The sequence below is a fragment of the Salarias fasciatus genome, chromosome 15, assembly GCF_902148845.1.
Source record: "Salarias fasciatus chromosome 15, fSalaFa1.1, whole genome shotgun sequence".
Classification (NCBI taxonomy): domain Eukaryota; kingdom Metazoa; phylum Chordata; class Actinopteri; order Blenniiformes; family Blenniidae; genus Salarias; species Salarias fasciatus.
Window position 1 is genome coordinate 4994383 of NC_043759.1, and position 23570 is coordinate 5017952.

At 47.8% G+C, this 23570-nt stretch overlaps 3 protein-coding genes across 3 annotated transcripts in view; all 3 read right to left on the minus strand.

Moving 5' to 3' along the window:
- The window catches only part of LOC115402059 (NACHT, LRR and PYD domains-containing protein 4C-like), an 868403-nt gene that overhangs the window by 535229 nt on the left and 309604 nt on the right, over nucleotides 1-23570 (minus strand). The window lies entirely within an intron of this gene.
- LOC115402071 (uncharacterized) overlaps nucleotides 1-23570 on the minus strand; it is a 173130-nt gene that overhangs the window by 21220 nt on the left and 128340 nt on the right. The gene's annotated exons all lie outside the window — the stretch shown is intronic.
- The window catches only part of LOC115402266 (uncharacterized), a 185726-nt gene that overhangs the window by 17886 nt on the left and 144270 nt on the right, over nucleotides 1-23570 (minus strand). Inside the window, 4 exon segments of the mRNA XM_030110780.1 lie at nucleotides 7705-7878; nucleotides 7980-8153; nucleotides 11525-11698; nucleotides 11800-11973. Coding sequence (XP_029966640.1) covers nucleotides 7705-7878; nucleotides 7980-8153; nucleotides 11525-11698; nucleotides 11800-11973 — 696 coding nt within the window.

The window sequence follows — 23570 nt, forward strand, 5'->3', positions numbered from 1 at the left end:
CGAGCAATGGACCATTTAGGGAGCCCAATGTAAAGTGCATTACAATAATCTAAGCGATTTGTAATAAAAGCATGAATTACAATCTCAAATAGATGTTGGGGTACAAATTGTTTTGCCTTTGCCTAAGCTGGAAAAAGCTGGACCTCACCACAGATTTAATCTGAGCATCAAACTTTAGGGAGCTGTCAAGTTTTACCCCAGGTTTGTCACAGATTCTTTAATATGTTGTTCCAAGAGACCCAGATCCAGAGGAGAAGATAAATATTTTGGGTCCAATAGCAGGACTTCAGTTTTGTTTTCATTAAAACAAAGAACTCGCAGCACTCCGGACGCCTGGCTGCTGGCCACACTGTCCGGGGTTACCACCTCCAATTCCATTGTCGGCCACCTGTACCCGGTCAGGTCGCGTGGACGGTCATCCATGGCCCTGTGGAAGCACAGGCGCTGGATGCCGAGATCACGACCATACTGGAAAAGGGCACTGTTGTGTCCGTCGACCCCGCCGGGATCCGGGGGGCTTTTACTCTCGTTAATTTCTGGTGCCGAAGAAGACCGGTGAATTGCACCCGGTTTTGGATTTGAGGGATCTCAATGCTTTTGAAACGGCTTCCGTTTTGCATGCTGCGCACACAGGAGATGCTGCAGGTGATTTCCCAGGGCAATTGGTTCACATCCATCGAGCTAATGGATGCATACTTTCACGTGCCAATTGTGACACGGCATCGGCGGTCCCTGTGTTTGTTCAGGGGTTGCCACTACCGGTTTCGCGTCCTTCTGTTTGGCTTCTCCCTGTGACCCAGGGTGTTTTCCCGTTGTGTGCTGCTGCGCTGGCTCCGCTGCAGGCGACCGGGCTGAAGATCCTCCCGTACATAGATGATGGGCAGGTGTGCGCCCCTCTCGGGCTCAGGCGGTACGGAACACCCAGGCTGTCTTAGATCATGCCACACGGCTGGGCCTGCGGGGGAACCTGGCCAAGAGCAATCTCATTCCCGCGCAACGCGTGGTGGTTCTTGGGGTGGAGTTGGATTCGGTAACCGTGCTCACTCGGCCCTCTGCCCCGAGAGTAGGCAGATTCATGGACATGCTGGGTGTCTTCCGCGCCGGCAGACTACTGCCTTTCATCCTGTACCTGCGTCTTCTGGGGAAACTCACTGCTGCCTCCACGGTCGTTCCATTGGGTCTGCTTTCTCTACGGCCAATACAAATGTGCCTGGACAGGTTTTGCTTGGATCCCTCCAGGTTTGTGCACAGGTACAGACGATTCCGCGTGTCGACCCCCTGCCTCGAATCCCTGTCCCAATGGAGGGACAGGGCGCGGATTGTGGCGGGTGTTCCACTGGGCTCCCTTCCATCTCGGAGGGAGGTGGTCCACACCAACACGTCTCTCACAGGGTTTGGCGCGACGTGACAGGGGCGTTCGGCTCAGGGGACGTGGGCCCCGACATTGCGCCTGGACCACATCAACACGCTGGAGCTGTTGGCAATGCAGTTTGCGTTGGAACACTTCTTACCAGTGCTGCAGCACAGACATGTGTTGGTGCATTCCGACAGCACCACTGTGGCTCACCACATCAACCGCATGGGCGGACATGTTCTCGGACGTTGGTGTCACTGACACAGCAGCTTCGGTCCTGGGCTGCCCCGCGGGTTCTCAGCTTGAGGGCTGCACACATTCCAGGCACGCAGAACTTGGTGGTAGATCTTCTGTCTCGCCGGCAGCCCCGGGCCGGGGAGTAGCGGCTCCACCCGCAGGTGGTCGACCGCAACTGGGCATTGTTCGGCAGGGCTGCGGTAGATTTGTTTGCGTCCAGGGGGTACGCCCATTGTCCCCTGTGATTTTCCCTCGAGGACGGCGATGGTCCACTGGGGCAGTATGCACTAGCGCACGACTGGCCCCGGTCTCCCCTGTATGCCTTCCCTCCCATTCCCCTGATCTTTCCGACACTGATGTGGGTCCTTCACGGGGGTCACCGTCTCCTCCTGGTGGCTCCATTTTGGCTGGGGAGGGTTTGGTTCCTGTTGCTGCACAGGCTCTGTTGCAGCTCTCCTGTTCCTCTGCCCTCCAGGTGGGATCCCCTGTCACAACTGGGGTGGGGGGGGGGGGGGTGGGGGGGGGGGGGGGGGGGGCGGTTGGTGCATCCCAGGCTGGAGCGCCTGCAGCTGTAGGGCTCGGAGTCTCCTTCTCTGGGGTTGATGGGGCTGTTGGACGCGCTGTTTCCAGTGCTCATGCCCCCGCCACATGGCGCTTGTACGCGAATCGGTGGACACTGTTTGAGGCCTGGTGCCAGGGACGGGGACTTGAGGGCATTCGTTGCCTGGTTGCCTCTATCTTGGTCTTCTTACAGGGCCTGTTGGATAAGGGTCGCTCACCATCCACCCTGACGGTGTATGTGGCGGGGATTTCCTGCTGGCATCACGGGTTCCACAATTGCTCAGTGGGCTCTGACAGCAATGTGTCTCTGTTTTGAAGAGCATCAGGCGGCTCCATCCAGTGGCACATCCCATCGCGCCATCGGGAGACCTGCCGGTGGTGTTGGAGGCTGCGCCGTTTGACCCATTGGGACGGGCAGATCTGAAATGGCTTTCTATTAGGACAGCCTTCCTTTGGGCCATGGCGTCGGGTAGGCATGTTGGGGAACTGCACATATTGTCTATTCATGAGTTATGCTTCAAGTGGAATACTGAGGGCTCTGGTGTTACACTGGCCTGATGCTACTTTCCTTCCCAAGGTGGCTACAGCCTGGGGCGAGATCCACCCCCTCGAGCTGGCACAGTTGGGGCCGCCAACGGCGGACAAGCCGTTGTGCCGGTTCATGCCTGGGATGTGTATATCCGGACCTCGGCTTCGATGCGCCGGTCTACTTGCCTGTTTCTATGATATGGCGGTCCTCGCAAGGGCCTGGTGCTGTCCACACAGTGACTCACTCACTGGGTGGTGGACACTGTTCAACAGGCTTATGTTTCGCAGGGCCATCCCCCACCGGATGGTGTGCGGTGTCAGTCGACAGGATTCAGGATTCATAGAACTGTAGTTACATACGTAACTTTCGGTTAGGTTCGGGGGGGGACTCCTCATTCTGGATTGTCACCCTTTTTTTTTTTTCATAACTTATTTTTTTAACTGTTATGCTAACAATTAACTTTCTTTTTCTCTCCACTCTTCTCTTTTCCAACATCAACTCTCACATCTGTCTGAGCTGCAGAACATTAAAGTTAGGGTAGACGATGTTGTCCAAAAGCACTTTTTGTCATACTGAGTGAAATGCTCCTTGCCCCCTGGGAGAAGTCAATACATTATGTGGACGGAAAAAGGTGCGGAAAAAATCTGACCACTGTTGCGGCCACAGGAGTGTAAAAACTCCAACCAATGGTATCACGCGGACCGCTCTCAAAGCTCGTGTCCGGAGTTTTGAAATAGAGAGGTTTTTTTTTTTTTAAATCCAATGTCTCGAGGTTCCGCCCTCCCTCTGCTTTCATAAGCAACCAAGCCACGCCCCTTTAAAGGGCAACTTCAGTTTTTGGACACCTGGACCTTATTTCTAGGTGTGTGCATGCTCATATACTCACTCAGACAAACATCGTGCAGCTCGGAGTCCTTCAGAAGTTATTTAGATTCAACCGATGTAGCTGCACTTAGCGGAGGCCACAGCAGGGGAGCTTCAGCGCGGGACATAATTTCTGCAAAATCATTCATTTAGGCTATATTTTTTCATCCATCGCCAGTGTTATCATAAAGTCAGCTCATCTACCTTCTTCAGGTGGGTCAGGGGCGGCCGGCGTGTGTGTCCGGTCGCCTGCGTGCGGAGCCGGGCCCTGGAGGCCAGGCCGCTGGGCCGGGGGAACCGTTCGGCGGCGGCGCTAGGCGCCGGGCCGGGCAGGGGGGGGGCCCTGTCGGCCTGGGGCCCCGGGTTGCCTTTTGGTCCGGAGTTGGATGCTCAAAGCTCTGCTCTGATGGGATCTGCTGCACTTAGCTCTTCTCTGACACTGTGCTAGCTTAGCGACAATTAGCTCGGATGCTGGAGCCTATCCCGTCAGCCGCCCCGCGCACAGCGCTCCTCGCCCTGCTTGGAGACCTCCAGAGACTCTCGGTGAGGAGAGACTTCCAGGAGCGCCCCGGGGTTGGATGCTCAAAGCTCTGCTCTGCTGGGATTTGCTGCGCTTGGCTCTTCTCTGACACCGTGCTAACTTAGCCACAGTTAGCTCAGATGGGAATGTCGCGGAGCTCCTCTCCGCCTCCATGGTTATGCGGCGGGTCCCCGCGTGCTCCACGGCCGGCACGGAGCACGTCTCCACCCGGGACTGGAGATTCGGAGTTGCCGCTCCACGGCTTGCTCCACGGAGGCGCGTGAAGCAGGCCGCGGCTTCCAGGGACCGAGTGGAACTGCCCCATGGAGGCTGATGGGAGAGCTCCGGATCTCTGCTGCATAACCACAGAGGCGCGTGAAGCAGGCCGCGGCACGACTGCTGGAGCTCTCCCGTCACCGCCGTGGAGCAGCTCCGGGCCGTTTACCCAATCGGCCGCAACTTGGCTCCAGGAAGTCAGGCACCCAGGCGCCGTGACAGCCGAGGCTGAATCAAAGTGCTTCTCTGCTGGGGAGAGAAGCAGCTCCAACGTCCCATCCGAGCTAATTGTGGCTAAGTTAGCGAAAACTGTCAGCTGACCCACATGAAGATGGTAGACGAGCTGACTTGATAACACTGGCGATGGATGAAAAAATATAGCTGAAATGAGCGATTTTGCAGAGATTATGTCCCGCGCTGAAGCTCCCCTGCTGTGACCCCCGCTATGTGCGGCTACATCGGTTGGATCTAAATAACTTCTGAAGGACTCCGAGCTGCACGATGTTTGTCTGAGTGAGTATATGAGCATGCACACACCTATAAATAAGGTCCAGGTGTCAAAAAACCGAAGTTGCCCTTCAATTGTGCACGCTATTATCTGTCGGGTGAAAATGAGAGCCTCCGAGACCTACAGCATCTGACATGTTTAGCTGTTTATGGTGGATGTTCAGCAGACAATGGATATATCCGAGGTAAGTGGGCCGGCTGCTGCATTTCTAACTCTCCTCTGCCTGGGCGAGTGCGCGTGCTCTCTGGCTGAGCACACACTTTGATTGACAACAGGAGAATGCGGAAGCTCGAAATCTATTGGCTGATGCTGACCGGCACTTTTTCGGATAACATGGGGGTCTATGAGACGAAAGCGGGGCTCATAAATAAATTTTTAGAATGCTTTATGCTAATATTATGTTGTAGTATCGAACCAGACTGACACATTGAAGCTCTGTTGAAAAATGATACATACGTTGGAAATGAACGGAAACTCCGGACACGAGCTTTAAGAAACCAATTAAATCCCTTCGCCGTTCTACCAGCCCCCTGCGCGTACATTTCAATGGTGTGCACCGGCCCTGGTTCAGAGCGCGCACGCGTTGCCAAGGAGCTCTCGGCACTCGCGGCTCGCGTGAAAAATAGAAGCGGGTGCACTGCGCTCCTATGTGCGTTGTGTACGGGCAGTCAGAAAGGTTAATAACATTGGAGGCGATGACAAACTCTCTGCTTCCGCGCGCGTGCCGCTTCTGCGTCCAGTGCGTTCGCTCCCAACTGGAGCTCCTCCAATGGGGTGGGAGCTGGGCGGAGCCTTGGGCAGATGCTACATTCGTGCTACATGCTAGTTTTCCAAGATCGTTGACCTTAGCTTTAAAGGTGCATTAAGGAGTTTTTACATTTCATGCGAAACAACGGCCCCTGCAGGCTGTGGGCGTAACTGCAGCTTAGTGAAACGCTCGTATCTGTGGCTTGCATCCATGTACGTGCACGGAAGAGGGGAATTCCTTCCTCGCTCTTATAGTAGTAAAATTTAAGTTTCTTTTGCCTGCGTGGGGTCTGAGCTGGAGTTATGGCAGTGCAAGAAGCTGGTCTTTTCTAATACTGCTCAGTTGTTACTCACTAAGAATCTGGCGGAGTAATGGCGGACAAATCGAAGCTAAGCAAATCAGGCCAGCAGGAACGCGCATTACGTCACATCGTCTCTGTGCCGGACCAGCACTGCAACTTTCAAGTGACGATTTAGCACTGTTAGCGGTACTTGCAATGAATATGTCAGGGCATGTTCTTATCATTATTGCCAGTACACTGTATACCAGGGGTCGGCAACTGGCGGCCCGTGGGCCAAATCCTGTCCGCCAAACCGTCCAATCCGGCCTGCGACTGGATTCCAACACACTCACGCACGTACCCCCCCAGGCCCACAAGTGGACGCACGACTCTCCGAATGGACTCCCCCCCCCCACGCCGCAGGTGCATGCCTATGGAGCTCCCACCGCTATTAACCCCCCCCCCACACACACACACACACACACACAGGCCGTGGTCTACACTGGACCGTGTCCTCAACAGGAATTCATTAGCTATGAAACAGGTCTAAAGGGTCCTGTTCAAAAGAAACACAAACCACATGATGGAGCTACAGCACCAGTTTGTGCTTGCAAGTCCCATTCATTACAGTAAAGCACTGACATACAGGTATTGTAGCCTACGTCTGATGTACAGTAACACATTTTTATTTCCTTTTCTACAGTGTCTTTTGACCTCTCTGTGCATACAGTAACTTGCATTCTCTCTGTTGTTTCAGCAAATCGAGGAGCTTGATATGGCGAATGAACTATATTAATATATTAAGATGATAATATAAATACATTATAATGAAAAAGTAGGCTACACTGAGTCATTTTTACGAAAGGAGAAATATCTTATTTTCCAGAGTCACTGTCATTCATATGGTGTGTTCCATTTTACAGTAGTGTTTTCAATTTTGCACTACAATGTGCTGTAAATGCTTGGTAGTGTGCAGCAAAAGCTTAGTTGTGTGTGCTCAATGAATGTTATGTGTCATTGGAAAATACGACTGTGTGTAGCAAATGAAAATATGAGTTCCATTTTGTGAACACAATGTAGAGATTTGATGGCAAGAGTGTTCTTGCAAAGGGAGTGTCAGGTTTAGCATTTTATGTGTGCAGTTTTCAGTTTTGTGTGTGCAGTATTGAGAAAGCTGTTATTGTATTGAGAAACGTGTGTTAACAATCACGAAAAACTGTAATTCAGCAATTCTCCCACTGCTCCGGTGTAAAAAGTGTTAATGTTACAAATTTTATTTTCTTGTGGAGTTGGTGGATGTTAATCTTCAATTTCAGAATTTTGTGTTTGGCTGTGAATAAATAGAAAAAAATAAAATAAAATGAGCACAGTACTTGTCTTGTCATGTCAGTTGTGTTCCAGTAGGAATCTCACCGGGATTGGCAGCATATTCTACCAGTGTTTATTTCACAGGTTCAATCAGCAGGTCAGTGCTTTCAGTATATGGTTTCAGTGATTTGATTACGTTAATTCATTGTCGTAACAATGTAATAATGTTTGACAATCAGATAAAAATGTACTTTTATTACTTAAGTATTTTCAAAAGCAGGTACTCCAACACTTTCACTTAAAAATTTTTGACCCAACAACTTTCATTTGTATTGAAGTAATATTTGACCAGGAGTATCATAACTTTCACTCAAGTCATGGAGCTGAAGACTTTGTCCACCATTGCGGGCATGTATGGGACAGCATCTTAGTTCAGACCTGGACCACAGTCTACCTATTGATAAACACTGTTGTGGACAATCTCAGTCTACAGGATGAGTTCCTGTTGTGTGTCCATACCTGAGAGTCTGCAGACTGCACTGTGGATCCTCCACTGCAGCAAACAGCTTCTTCACTCCTGAGTCTCCTGGATGGTTGTAGCTCAGGTCCAGCTCCCTCAGATGGGAGGACCTGGAGCTCACAACTGAGACCAGAGAAGCACAGCCTTCCTCTGAGACCAGACACCCTGACAGACTGGAGGCACAAACATGGCTTCAAGTTAACCAGGAAGAAGGAAGATCCTCCACATGATCTGCACCAACATCAACCTGATCAAGCAGCAGCTGGATCCTGACCTGAGAGCTTCCAGTTTACAGTGAGGACTCTCCAGTCCAGAAGACAGTAGCTTCACTCCTGAATCCTGCAGGTCGTTGTTACTCAGGTCCAGATGTGTCAGACTGGAAGACGGAGAGCTGAGAACTGAGGACAGAGCTCCACAGCTTCTCTGTGACAGACCACAGCTGCTCAACCTGAAGAAGAAGATCAGTCAGTCATGTGGAAAGAAAAGAAGACCACAAAGTGAGACAATAATTCCAGTAAGTGAACTGGACATCTGTGCAGATCTGAACTTTCTCTGGAACGCTTTCATTTAAAGAGATTCTGTCTCCACTTTCCGACTGTTTATTCATTCATGTTGAAGTTATTGTCCAAAACTCGTATGAACAGATCCTGTGTTAACACAGAGACCAGTGTGTAGAGCTGTGATGAAGCAGTTGGAGTCACAGATCTCTGAAGAACCTCCATCAGCTGTCATGGGGCCAACTAAACCACATGTGTCAAACTCTGGTCCTTGATTGCCAGCGTCCTAAGTGTTGCAGGTCTCTCCCACTTGAAACACACCTGAATGCAATGAGGACTCAATATTGAGCTTCTTGAGAAGCTTGGTGAAGACACACAGCAAATTTTCCAGTGTTGAATTAACTCTGAACGTGTTAAAAAGTGGTCTCATATATACACTTTTGTAGTGTTAAAATCTCAACACTGACCAGTGTTAATTTTCTAATGCTGACACTCTGTGGAGTTATATTAATACCGTATTGGCCCGAATATAACACGACCCCTATTTTTCAAAGATCATTTTGTGAAAAAAAAAATGCTGAAGACAATAAGGCCACTCATAGAACAACTTTTTATTATACAATTATTATAAAGTCAAAAACTCACAACTGAGATAACATTTCACGAGACATGAAATGAAAAAATATATTCTCTTTCTCAAAATAAGAAACAATAAGCAACAAATAAGAACCTCAAGGGGTCCAAACTGCATAAATGATGTAAATAACTGTCCAGCTCCTTCAGCTGAATCAGGCTCTGGTGGTGGACATTCCGTCTTTCCGTCTTTCAGAGACGTATTCACTCACCCTTCTATCAGTCTCTCTGAAGCGTCGCTCTCAGGACCACGGAAAGCTTTTCTCATAGCGTTAGCATCTGTAGTGTTTTTCTGTGCTCTCCAATAAGAACGAGGCTCTGCTCCACCAGACCTCCTGGCGGCTTGGCAGTAGTTTGATGACTCTGCTGCGTTGATCACCATCAGTTTAAAGTTGGTATCATAACTTCGCCTCTGTTGTTTGCTGAGTTGTCCAGCGTTCAGCCCCTTTGTTCCAGATGATCCGCCATTTTTCATCAGATCATTTGATCTCATTTCATCGCTCCACTCGCTCTCTGCTCAGTGATACTTTGGCTCCATCTAGCGGCGCGGATGCGTACTGACCATCTACCGTAATGGTGCATTCACACCGGACGCGTCGCAAGCGTCGTGAACGGCGCTTTTCTATGCAACGTCTATGGTGGACGAGCGTCGTGGAGCGGCGGGCGGCGGGGCGGCGCATCAGGAGCGTCATGAGCGTCGCTTTTCCAGCGTTTCGAGCGTCGACGCCCACGACGCTCGTCCCCGGCGTCAGGAGCGTCGTGAGCGTCGCTTTTTGAGAGTTGGGAAAACTGAACTTTCGACGCGCTGCCGCTGAGCGTCAACCAATCAGAGACGATCCCTCCGGTGCTACGTCACTACGAGTGATCCGAGCACCGATGCGGGCCAACCAGCCAGTGTTGCTAACTTGACGACTTTCTCGCTAAATCTGGCGACTTTCCAAAGCCTCTTGGCGACGTTTTTTTGTCAAAAGCAACTACCGACAAATCTAGCAACCTTCTCTGGTGCTCTGGAGACGTGACAGGACGTCTCGCTGCTGTCGTCAATGAGCAGCGGGTGCTGCGTGAGCCCCTCCCCCATCCCAAAGCGCTCACAAGCGGTCAGTCTCAGCAGCGCTCCCCGCTGCAGTCAGAGCAGAGAGGAGCAGAGCAGACAATAGCGACTTTTCCGACGACGACGCGGTCTAGCTTTATTTAACAAATAAAGCCAAGCCGCTCTCCTGATGCGATCCGCCATAGCTGGAAACAGAAATCAGCCTCCAGCGCGCCAATTAACTGACGTGCATCAAGAGCGTCGCGAGCGTCGCGAGCTTTGTGACCACCCGGTGTCAAGCGTCGTGTTTAAAGCGTCACAAGCGTCAGCTTCGAGGCGTCCCGAGCGTCGACGACGCCCGCGACGCGTCCGGTGTGAATGCCCCATAAGTCCGCGATTATAACACGACCCCACTTTTGAGGATGCAATTTCTGGAAAAAAACATCGTCTTATATTCGGGCCAATACGGTATTCCTCTCTGTTGACCAGTGTTCCTATTTAACTCTATACAGTGTTAATTCTTAGAATGAACACTTTAAAGTGTATATTTTAACACTTACATTTAACACTACAACAGTGTATATATGAGACCACTCTTAACACTTTCAGAGTTAATTCAACACTGGAAAATTTGCTGTGCACTATCATGAGATGTAGGTGAGCTGAATCAGTGAGACATCTAACATTCAGGACAGCGGACCTCGACGACCACAGTTCAACACCAATGAACGAGACAATCCAGAGATGAAAGAAGGTTCCCACCTGAAGATCCTGGAGACATGTTAGTAATCACTGCTCATCGGTCAGGAGTTCAGATTTAGATCTTCACTACATGCAGATGTTTTTAGAAACTCCAATCTTCTGCTGTTCATCTGATACTCTGAAACTGCTTTGAATTCTGGGAGATATTGGCTGAGTTTACTTGGGTGTTTTTTTTTTTTCAATCCGTTTAAAAAATAATCACATGAATAGCAAAATCGATTCACGTTCATCCTCGTACACCAGGGCCCTGGGTGAAGCCGATTATATGGTGTCCTCCCAATTGGACAACGTATCATGCACGTAAGGTCTCTCACAGAATTTTTAGATTGTGATCTTTAGCTTTGCAGTCAGCAGCCCTCAGTGATGAGCAGTGTGTTTTTATCTTCTGGATATCGACTCAAATAGTGTTCAAACATCTCCATGATCCACTGCCTTAAGAGCGAGTGCTCCCTGGCAGGGGTCCCGGTCTGTCCTGTACTGCCGAGCCCGGCTCTCCAGGCCATTATCCCGGTGTTTTGTGCCGAGTTACACACCGTCTGCTGGTCCTCTGTTCTGCCAGTTGCAGCAGCCCATTGGTAGTCTACCACGAAGCTCTTTGAACAACTTGCTGTTGCGCAATTTGGGGCCTTCTCTCCTCTCCATTTTTTGCTCTCTGAGGGCTGTTCTTGAAACGTTTGGGAACACTATACTTGAAGCACCCCTGTATAACACATTATAAGTACATTATAGCACTGTATAACTATAGTTATAAACACTCATAAATGTTCACAATGCTTTATAATATCAGGACCTAACCCTAACCCTAACCCTATGCTGTATAGTGGGTTATAAAGAATTATGATAATTTATGAGTGTTTATAACCAGTTCTTCTGCTTGTGTGTAATCCAAGTTTGTACCTCAGAGTCTCCAGACTGCACTGTGGATCCTCCACTGCATCAAATAGCTTCGTCACTCCTGAGTCTCCTGGATGGTTGTTGCTCAGGTCCAGCTCTCTCAGATGGGAGGACTTGGAGCTCACAGCTGAGACCAGAGAAGCACAGCCTTCCTCTGAGGCCAGACACCCTGACAGACTGGAGGCACAAACATGGCATCAAGTCAACAAGGAAGAAGGAAGATCCTCCACATGATCTGCACCATCATCAACCTGATCAAGCAGCAGCTGGATCCTGACCTGAGAGCTTCCAGTTTACAGTGAGGACTCTCCAGTCCAGAAGACAGTAGCTTCACTCCTGAATCCTGCAGGTCGTTGTTACTCAGGTCCAGATGAGTCAGACTGGAGGACTGAGAGCTGAGGACTGAGGACAGAGCTCCACAGCTTCTCTCTGACAGGCCACAGCTGCTCAACCTGAAGAAGAAGTAACAGTGAAAACCAGATCAATGTTTCTCATGGACTCAGTTCTACATATTTGTTCTTAAACCACGTACAGAGCTTTGTTGGAGACTTCGACCACTGGTAGCAGCTTCAGAAGAGCCTCCTCTGAAGCAGAGTATTTCTTCAGATCAAACTCCTTCAGATCTTCTTCTGATGACAGTAAGATGAAGACCAGAGCTGACCACTGAGCAGGAGACAGTTTGTCTTTGGACAGACATCCTGATCTCAGGGACTGTTGGATCTCCTCCACCAGAGAACCATCATTCAGTTCATTCAGACAGTGGAACAGATTGATGCTTCTCTCTGCAGACAGACTCTCACTCAGCTTCTTCTTGATGTACTGCACTGTTTTCTGATTGGTCTGTGAGCTACTTCCTGTCTGTGTCAGCAGACCTCGAAGGAGACTCTGATTGGTCGGCAGTGAAAGACCCAGGAGGAAGCGGAGGAACAAGTCCAGGTGTCCATTTGGACTCTTCAAGGCCTCGTCCACTGCTCTCTGATGGAGATGGTGGAGATTAGGTTTCTTCTTCAACACTTTTGACCTCCTGGATTTTTGCTGTTGCTCATCCAGCAGGTTGATTCCAGACTTGATGAAGGTCTGATGGACATGAAGAGCAGCCAGAAACTCCTGAAGGCTCAGATGGATGAAGCAGAACACCTTGTCCTGGTACAGGCCGCTCTCCTCTCTAAAGACCTGTGTGAACATTCCTGAGTACACTGAGGCTGCTCTGAGATCGATGCCACACTCTGTCAGGTCGGGTTCATAGAAGATCAGGTTTCCTTTCTGCAGCTCCTCAAAAGCCAGTTTTCCCAGAGACTCTATCATCTCCCTGCTCTCTGGACTCCAGTGTGGATCTGTGGCAGCTCCTCCATCATACTTGACCTTCTTGACTTTGGCCTGGACCACCAGGTGGTGGATAAACATCTGAGTCAGGGTTTTGGGCAGCTCTCCTCCCTCTCTGCTCTTCAACACCTTCTCCAGAACTGTAGCAGTGATCCAGCAGAAGACCGGGATGTGGCACATGATGTGGAGGCTTCGGGAGGTCTTGATGTGGGAGATGATCCTGCTGGCCTGCTCCTCCTCTCTGAACCTCCTCCTGAAGTACTCCTCCTTCTGGGGGTCAGTGAACCCTCGGACCTCTGTCACCCTGTTCACACAGTCAGCAGGGATCTGATTGGCTGCTGCAGGTCGTGTGGTGATCCAGAGGCGAGCAGAGGGAAGCAGTTTCCCCCTGATGAGGCTTGTCAGCAGAACATCCACTGAGGTGGACTCTGTAACATCAGTCAGGAACTCAGGGTGCTGGAAGTCCAGAGGGAGTCGACACTCATCCAGACCGTCCAAGATGAAGACCACCTGGAAGTCTTCAAAGCTGCAGATTCCTGCTTCTTCGGTTTCAGTGAAGAAGTGATGAACAAGTCCCACCAAGCTGAACTTCTTCTCCTTCAGCACATTCAGCTCTCTGAAGGTGAATGGAAATGTGAAGTGGACGTCCTGGTTGTCTTTGTCTTCAGCCCAGTCCAGAGTGAACTTCTGAGTCAGGACTGTTTTCCCAATGCCAGCCACTCCCTTTGTCAGCACTGTTCTGATTGGTTGAGATCTTCCAGGTGAGGCCTTAAAGATGTCTCCTGGTCTGATGCTTGTTTCTGCTCCGTCTGCTGTCCTGGATGCTGCTTCAATCTGTCTGACCTCATGTTTCTCATTGACCTCTGCAGTCCCTCCCTCTGTGATGTGGAGCTCTGTGTAAATCTGGTTCAGGAAGGTGGACTCTCCTGGTTTAGCGATCCCCTCAAACACACGCTGGAACCTCTTCTTCAGGCCACATTTCAGCTTCTGTTGGCAGACTCCAGCAGATTTTCCTGGAAATAAAAATAAAGGGTTCAGTGTGTTTGACATTGAATGTGGAAATGAAAGTAAGTTGTTGATGTTTCTCGTCCATCTGATCATCCAGCTCTTCAGTAGAGACCAAACAGCCTCTGATCTGATGTGGATGTTTGCATGATATGAACAGCAGAGTTCAGGAAGACACATTAGACCATTGTTGTCTCAATTTTTGATGAGTGACAACATAGACTTTTGGTCGTGGTCTTTCCTCCTTTAGCTGGCTTCCCTTCCTGCTTCCCATGGTCCCGGTACTGGTTGATATCAGCTGCTTTCAGTGGAGCTCCTCAACTCCTAATGTCTGACTTCGGACTGTTTTCCATCTCTTGTTTTGGACTTGGTGTGAAAGCGCCACCCGCTCTAGTTGTCGCTCCAACTCCCCAGCTCCAAAGAGTGGCTGAAAGGGGGGGTCTCGGAGCGGCTTGGGTCGCCCTGGGATGCGGCGCGGCAGATGTGTGAAAGCGCCGTGGCTTTGGCTCGACCCAAAGTCTAGATATTGCGCCTTTATGAACTACACAGGCACCGTAATCAGCTCAATCCCGGGAAAAGTGACACGTCATAATGGCAGAAAGACGAAAGTCTCTGCTGCTCACTCTCGAGCAGACTGGCGTGATAAAAAATGCTTTTTTCACACTGATTGTTGCGCGATTTTAGCCCCGCCCCTTTCCTTTTTTGATTGACAGGCAAGTGACAGGCTCGCACACGTGTTTGATTCTTTGCGGTTCCATATCAGCGGCGCACCAGACAAATTTACCAGTTTTTTTTTTTTTTTTTTTTTTGCAGCGTGAGAAATACAATGTGTGGCATGAGTGCATGAGAAAAGACTGAAATGCGTGACTGTCACGTGAGACTTGAGAGCCCTGAGCAAGGCTTCTGGTTTTACATGGATACCCCACACTTCCCTTGTTTAGAGCGGCTGCTCTGCGTGGTCATGAAAAGCAGATGTGAAAAGGGACGTATTAATTGAAAATTGAAACATTGTATTTTTTTTACTGGTGCGGCTGCCTTTGGCCCGACCCAAATATATGTGAAAACAGCCTTAAAATCAGGTGCAAAAAGATGGTCAGTATAATAAAATGTTCACTACTCTGAACTGTGTTTAAATCTTCATCGATAGTTTGTGCATCTAAACTAAATTTGAAACTTCATAAGCCTCATTTTATGGGCTCCTAATAATAATAATAATAATAATAATAATAATAATAATAATAATAAAATACATTTCATGTCCAAGTGCCTTTCAAGGTCATTGTACAAAGATAAAACAACAGGTGAATAAATGTATCTTCAATGACGGAAAGTCACAAAAATTGATTTTTTGGTGGTCAAGGTTGGTGGTTCAAGCTGCTTCTGTCTGAAAGTTTCTATGTCTGACCTGGAAATGAACTCTGATCTTTACACTCTGTTCCTGCTCTCTGTTCTCCAGTCTCTCTTCTACCTGAAAACATTTCTCTGTTTCATCTCCATCCTGTGAAATGAGATCAAATCCTCTTACTGCTCCACAGACGCTCAGCCAGCTCCTCCTGCTTCATCCTCCTCAGGAAGTCCAGTGTGATCCTCACTAATGACTCTCTGCTGTTCCTCTGCTCTTCATCCTCATCCTCTCTCTCACTCTCTGAGCATGCTGGGTAATCTGGACTCAGGAGCTTCTTCATCTTCTTCAGCTCCTCCTTCATGAAAGTCACCATGTTGTCCTCCAGCAGCTGGAACAGAGAAACATCTGGAGTTAGACAGATGGAGATGTGAGTGTAAATCCAGGATGGACAACATGTGAAGCAGAGTCAGACTTCATGTGGATCTCCAGCAGAAACAGCTTCAGCATCAGTGAAGGCTGGAAGCTGGATGAAGGTTGGACTGTTTCACTCTGGACCTGAATGGATCTAAGAAGCTGAGAGTCTGTTTCATGTTTCAGCTGGAAGTCACAACAACTTCTTCTGTCTCTCTGATGTGACAGTAAAGTGTTGAATGGAGACTTGTTCTCACCATAAAGATGGAGTCCAGATATGTTTGATGCTGAGGGGCGGAGCCTCCACGGAGAACCTGGGAGATCTGCTGGCTGACGCTGCAGAAACATGTTGACTTTGTTCAAGCTGCTGTTATGATGATGAATCCTGACACAAACACTGATTCTCACCCCTCATCAGCACTTCCTGCTCCAGGTTGAAATGAAATGGGTTCCATTCTGGACTGGTTTGTCCTCAAGGACACACAGCTGGATGGAAACTCAGAGTCAGAGCTGAAAACAAACACAACATCAGGAACAGACTGAGTGGAAAAATGGGAGGAAGATTGGAGGATAAAGGGAAGAATTGAGAGTTTCAGACTGATGATTCTCTGAGTGAGAACTATTGAACAGTTTGAAACTTCAGCAGGATTTTAGCTTCAATGATATGTGACTGAATCATTTTTTAAGCAAAGACATGAAATGCAGACAATGGGAAATAAAACTCACTGTATTTTAAAATGAATTATGTTTTCCTTGGACCAGTCACTCTTCAGGGACACACAGCTGGGTGCAACTTCAGGCTCTGACCTGATACAAAAATTCAAAGATTTTAGACACACACACACACACACACACACACACACACACACACACACACACACACACACACACACACACACACACACACACACACACGCACAGGTTCGTATTTCTATCCTTGTGGGGACATTCCATTGACTCCCATTCATATCTAGCCCCTAACCCTGACCCTTATCCTAACCCTAACCCACACCACAACAAAGCCTAACCCTAAAGAAATGTTTTAGCACTTTTACTTTTTTTTCAGTAACAACAACATGGTCAAGAAAACACCGTTTCTCCTCATTAGGACCGGAAAGAGGTCCCCACAAGGCACCTCGTTCCAGGTTTTCCTATCCTTGTGGGGACATTTGGCCCCCAGAAGGATAGAAATACGAGAACACACACACAAACACACACACACGCACACACACAATAAAGTGATACAGTTAAAGATGGAGGTCTCACCTCTGAGCTGTGGTCTGGTTCTCATGTTCTCCACACAGAGTCCTTTGAGAGGGAGGGACTCCCTCCTCTCTGTCCTCACACTGATCCATGGCAGAACACACACCTACACACACATACATGCACACAGTAAAATATGACCATTTTGCCAACCTGTCTGATCTTCAAACTACCATTGAATGTTTCTGAAGGAGACCTGATTTCGGTCCCCAAAAGAAAGTGTCACAATAATGTCGTGAAAAAAACATTTGTGTATGTGTGTGTGTGTGTCCTGAGTCATCCCGACTCAGGATGAAGTTTGTCTGGATGTTGTCTGGAGAATGAGTGAGGTGGAAGGCGCAAGGGCTTATGGGACACGGGACTGAGTTCGGGGGCCGTTCCGGGCCATTTGTGTGTGTTTTGTGGTTTATTTGTGTTGCCTTTTATTGTGGATGTGTTGTGTTTATTGTTATTGTGCTGTGGCCATGTTTTCCTTTACTTTTATTTTGACGTTATGTCGGACCGTGGGTCAGAGGGGTTACTGGGGGAGTGACCTGGTGCCTAAGGGCCGCCATAATCGTTGTCCCAATGTGGCGTGTGTTTATGTTCCTTGTGCTTAGTTGTTTTAACAATAAAGCTGGGTTGAGCAACAAAGCGTTCTCCGCCTCGTCTTCTTGCTTTAAGTCGTCGCTTGACGCCACAATATGTTATGCTACTCCCCCCCATCCTTTATCTGTCTTGCTTTTTCTCTTTCTCTGGCTCTCTGAGCGTTTCCCTGCCGGTCCTGTCCGGCAGCCATGCTAGATGCCAAACAGATCTCAAATAAAGGCAGCAGCAGCAGGAGGAGATTTAGTGTCTTCCTGCTGCTAAGATTAAAATCTGTTCGGATAGTAAAAGGCTACAATCATACAATATTGCACACCCCAGCTGCCGAACAGGACAAGGGGAAAAAAAAAAAAAAAGAAGGGACAGCATAGACTTCACTTCTTGAAGTGTCCTTGGTGTCCTTCTACTGCTGCTCTGCGGAGTCGGTGCTGAGTTTAGCTGTGGTTTTCTGCGCTGCAGCAGAGAGGAAGCAGCTCCAGAGGGTCATAAACACTGCCAGAAACTGACCGGCTGGCCTCTCCCTTCTCTGGAGGAGATCTACCACACCTGCTGCCTCAGGAGAGCCTGCAGCATCATCAGGGCCTCCTCACAACCCGGTCACCACCTTTTTGAACTGCAATCCTCAGGGAGGCATTTTAGGGCCATAAAGGAGAGAAAAACTAAAAACAGACTAACATGCCACTAACGTAACCAAACCAAACAGGTGACAATTGTAAGTCTTCACTTTGTAGCAACTCTATGTCTCTATGACTCTATGTCTATGTCTTCACAGTTTCCTCTTTTTTCATGCTGCACTGTTTGCAAGAGCTGCTTCTGATTCAGATTTCATTGTTTTATTTATAGTGACATGAAAAGAATTCTGAGTCTGATGTCAAACTTCACTCCAACACAAACTCTGAATGTCCACAAGCCTCCAACTCCTGATTCCACCAGAAAATCATCAAGCACATGAATATTTAGTCCATTTCTACACAAAGTGTGTGTTCAAAGGTCTCAGCACACAGACAGGAATGTCACCGACTCACACTGTGTGTGTGTGTGTGTGTGTGTGTGTGTGTGTGTGTGTGTGTGTGCGTGAGCGTTCTTGTATTTCTATCCTTGTCGGGGCCAAATGTCCCCACAAGGATAGCAAAACGTGGAACGACGTGCCTTGTGGGGACCTTTTTCCGGTCCTAAGTAGGAGAAACAGTGTTTTCTTGACCATGTTGTTACTGAAAAAAGTAAAAGTGCAAAAACATTTCTTTAGGGTTAGGCTTTGTTGTGGTGTGGGTTAGGGTTAGGGTAAGGGTCAGGGTTAGGGGCTAGACATGAATGGGAGTCAATGGACGGTCCCCACAAGGATAGAAATACAAGACTGAGCGTGTGTGTGTGTGTGTGTGTGTGTGTGTGTGTGTGTGTGTGTGTATGCCTGTCATCACTTGTTCAGTACATTGAAGACTGACATCAACACGAGCCAATCAGAGTGAAGGAGGGCTGAAGCCCCGCCCACTGCAGAAACTGAAAGTATGAATACTAAACTTGTTTTTTTGTTGTGTTTTTTCAGCCACAGCAAAATGTGAAGAAACCATTATTTAACTCCTGTAAATTTGGTTTAAATGTTTGTCCAACACGTGAATCAGCAGCTGTCAGGTTTGTGGTGGTGTGAATGAAAGAGAAAAAGTTAAGTTAAAAAGTCTGCTGGTCCGTTCTGGAAGCTTCTAAAGAGCTGACAGATTCTCACCTGAACTCTCTTCACATCTTCTTCAGACTCTTCTCCATGTGTGAGGAAACTTGAGGAGAGAAGAAGCTGCTCTGTGTCCCTCTCAGTCCGTCTCTCAGATCTGACCAAGACAAAATGTTTTCTCCTCTGACACACCCAGAGGAGGAAATTCTTGAGTTAAAACCTGTTTGAAACCTGTTTCATGACTCAAATCAGAACTTTAAAGTGAACGTGGAGTTTTAATGCAAACATTGACATTTTATCTGGTGTCAGAAGTTTTCTCTTTCAATAGTCAGTGTTGAGCGGGTTACTTCCAAAATATATTAGTTCCTCTCATTTGAAAGTAATTAGTTGCATTAAAATATTAGTCTCTGAATTGTGTCACACTCCTGCATACCTTTGATTTACTTTCACCAAAATTAACAGCAATACGACTAAACTTTTGAAATGTAGTTCACTGAATCTGATTAAACATTCAGTGGAGGGTGGTGGAGCATCAAGACTGCAGACCTCAGAGAACATTGATTTATTGATCTGTGTTAGGACCAGCTCGTGTCGGAGAAGGTAAAAGGCAGTAACAAAATGCCACAGGAGTTACGTGGAAATTGAAGTTATTTATTAGCCAAAAGTAAGAACAAACGGGAACAAAAAGACTCTAAAGTAGAGCTATCAAACCACAACCACCAAGCCAAAAGGTAACTAAAAATAAAGGTAATGCAACAAGATTCCTGAAACCAAAAACAGAAAACCCAAAACCGAGAGCCACAAACAGAAATGAGTGCCTCACAAACTAACTAACAGCGACAACTGTCAACTGACTCCAGGAGCCACATAAGCGTGGTTGGTTACAGTCTGTGTCCCGTCAGCCGCTTTTAACTCTTCGGGTGAGTTGCATCATTGGCTGACGAGCTGCTCGCTGATCAGGCTCCCCAGGTGCAGGCAATGAAGCGATGATTGGTTCCAGCAGCAGAAACCTGGGATAATACTGCAAATGCACTGACCATTTCCCCATTTTAAACGCAACGTTGTATGTATCGTCCCTGTTAAATAAACATTCAAATAAAAAGTCACACACACACTCACACACCTATTATGCATGCAAATTTTCTTTTCGACATCAAACCTGGTGGTCCAGTGCTTGTAGATGCACATATATTCTCCGTCTGTGTCTCACGCTCCGCTTCAGTCTTTTCTTCTTCACTCTCTTCATCTGCCTCTCTCTCCTGCTCTGTGCCCTCTCTCCGAAAATCAGTGTCTCCCAAATCCTCTGGCTCTGTCCCTGTGGTTCTCTCAACACCATCATTTGGCTCTCTCTCATCTGCTGATGCCTTTGTCGTTTTGGTGCAGAAATAGGATGAAATGTCCTTTTTCCTCTTCATTTTGAACAATAGACACAAAGCAATGGAGAGGAATACACAACACCTCAGCAACCCAGAGTATAAATGACATTATAACAGGCTACTATTGTGGGCTTGCCTGATTTTGTGTTGTGTTATGTTATATTTGAAAAGTACTTCAAAGATGAACTGTCCAGGTTAAAACTTCTACCTAGATTTGAAAATGCAGTGAGGTATCCTGCTTTCTCACAAGCTACAGAAAACGTCTCTTTTTCCCCTCGCCATGAAAAGCAAGTGCAGTCACAGCCTGAGAAGGTATGAGTCCCAATAAGTGCTGAACACAAACTCTGTCATGATCATCCTGCCCCCAGCCGGTCCTTCCCAGGATGAAGCTCTCTCCCCCCCCGCTCCCCTCCGGACCCTCCCCGGCGCTCCGGGAAGTTTCCTGCTGAGCGTCTTGGAAGCGCGCACGGCTGCGGGGCACATCGCGGTGAACCACAGTCCACCCCTCACTTTCCTCCCACATCACCGACGCCGAATTGGCAGGAATAAAAAAATAAATAAGGCTGGCAAAATAAAGAAAACGAAAAAGAAAGTACTGAATGAGAAATAGGAAATTATCCTGAAATGCGTGTTTTTACTCGCGACGTTTCGACCGGAGTCTGTCTTCTTCAGGCATAAACGCAGAAAAAAAAAAAAAAAACAATTCAGATGAATAAAGTGCACAATTCGGCCTCACAGAAAATAGAGGTTCTGGTCTCTCCAAAGGATAAAGACAGAATCAAACAAAGCTATCGTTTGGTGCAGTGTCTGAATGTTTCCCATCGTGTTGCCGAAAAATTCTGTCTTTGTTCTTTTTTCTGCACATAGCAAATTTTTGATGACTTTTTAAAAGTTTTCGTTGTGTTTTCATCCTCTGAGCTGCTGGAAGATCGCAGCCTGGTCGCAGCCATCTTGAATATTTTGTGCTCTCCTATTGGACCAGCAGGTGACACATGACTCAAACCGCAGCACGCATCACAACAATACCGCTATGCCAAAATCTGACCGACTCCCAACACTGATTTAAAAAAACTGCGGGATTACAGATGGAAAACTTTGAACATCTTGCCCAGAATCAGTGCATCTTTTTAAATGAGTAAAAAGATTGCAGTGTCTCATATGTCGGAACGGGATGAAACAAGACAGCTTTCACCTTACGGCCTAAGACAGGGGTCGGCAATTAGATTTGGCGTCGAGCCACTTTTTTGGGGGGAACTTGAATCACGGGCCGGATTGACCGGATTCCATTTCATCTGACAATCACTGGCCTCAGAGAACTGAAAGCTCAGCGGCTCCTCTCTCTTGTTTGGAACAAGCTTTACTTTCTGAGCTCTTTCTCCCACCAGCATGCACACACTGCTCCCTCAGCTTCTGAGCTGAGTGCCTCCAACTCCCTGAACTAGCAGACTGCTTCCACCTGCTGCCTCAACCTGCTGCCTTCAGGCAGAGAGACACACCCAGACCTCACACAGTGGGGGCGTGGCCTGCAGCTCAGCTCCACACCAGGATTTCCATGAGCATCAGCTGAAACGCATGCAGACACAGCATGAAAAACACAGCTATACAAACACATAGTTACAAACACACACACACACACACACACACACACGAGCGGAGAGACAGAATACGTTACTGTCCATGGTGCTGAAACATTTACACTTGTTAACCAAACACACTGCCCCCTCCACACATGTTCACAGAAGAATATTTCTTCCCTCCCTCCGTCTCTCTCTCTCTCTCTCTCTCTCTCTCTCTCTCACACACACACACACACACACACACGCTCACAACGTTGATTTGTTGAAGAAATTTCACCCGCTTCATGAGCCATTGTACAGCTTTTTACCATTTTTTAGATGTTCAGTTGTTTTGTCAACAGTGTTCACGGTACAGATTGGGAACAGCTGTGGTTGTATGGTGCCTGTTAAAGGAGCACAGTTCTGGCTGCTGGGGGGGGATGTTGACCCTGGCTGGACGTGGCTGACCAGCTGTTTCCTCCCATCGCTTCTCGGATACCACTCCGATGGCTGTGTAAGGCCCAAAAGATGCAACAACACACTTGTTTGCAGTAAAGCGTGATTTATTTGAGTCCCATGAAGATACAACGATCTGATTTCCAATTGATCCCGACAGGTTCCAGTAAGACGCCAAAGAAAGTGGCCTGACAGCTGTCTGACAGCTCCACAGCGTTTCCACAATGTTCTCTCATTGCTTTAAAAACCTGTTTGCCCTTCCGGAGTCACAAATATTAGTTTCAGTTGGTTTCAGCACACACGTATGAATATACTAAAAGTATTCACTCAGAAAGATTAATAACGTGGTTCACACACTAATAAATGATTAATACTAACCGTGTGACTGTAACGACCAAACAGAGGGACACAAGCAGTGGTGCACCACTCAGTATGGCTTGGGGTATTGTTAGGTCCAGTGGGAACTGCTTCCTGTGGGGGCGGAAACGTTGAAGAGCAGTTCGATATTGCTCCACTCTTCTCTCAAGGGACTCTATTTGGAGCTTCATGATATGGTTCTCTCATGTTGAGGTGTGGAAGGCCACACGGCGTTCGTGATTCCAACGTCAGCTATAGTCACGTCATTTATCTCCTTTGTGGGCGGCGAGTCCTGAATAACGCGGGCATCGAGGTGCATTATTCAACACTTGCTGTTGAGCCCGTTACTCTCTGGTTCTCGCTGTCTTTGACTTGATGACAGGAAGCGTTTGAAAATTCACCATCAAGTGACTGATGAGGACTTTGGACTGGGATTAAACAAGTTCTCTTCTTCCCAGTCCTTTTTCAGCAGAATAAGAAGAAAAAAAAAAGGGGGAGGGGGTTAATGTTGCGGTTTTGTCTTTCTATTGAAATCACTTGAATTATTGATTGTTTTAAGCAAGTTTCTTGAATTACGAATATTGTTGTTTTAGTTAAAATCATTGAAATTTCATGACATGGTGGATTACAATATTCTGCAAATTATGTATAAAGTACAAAGAACTTTTCAGCCATTGATATTCAGAGCAGATTTAGAAAAAAAAAAGAG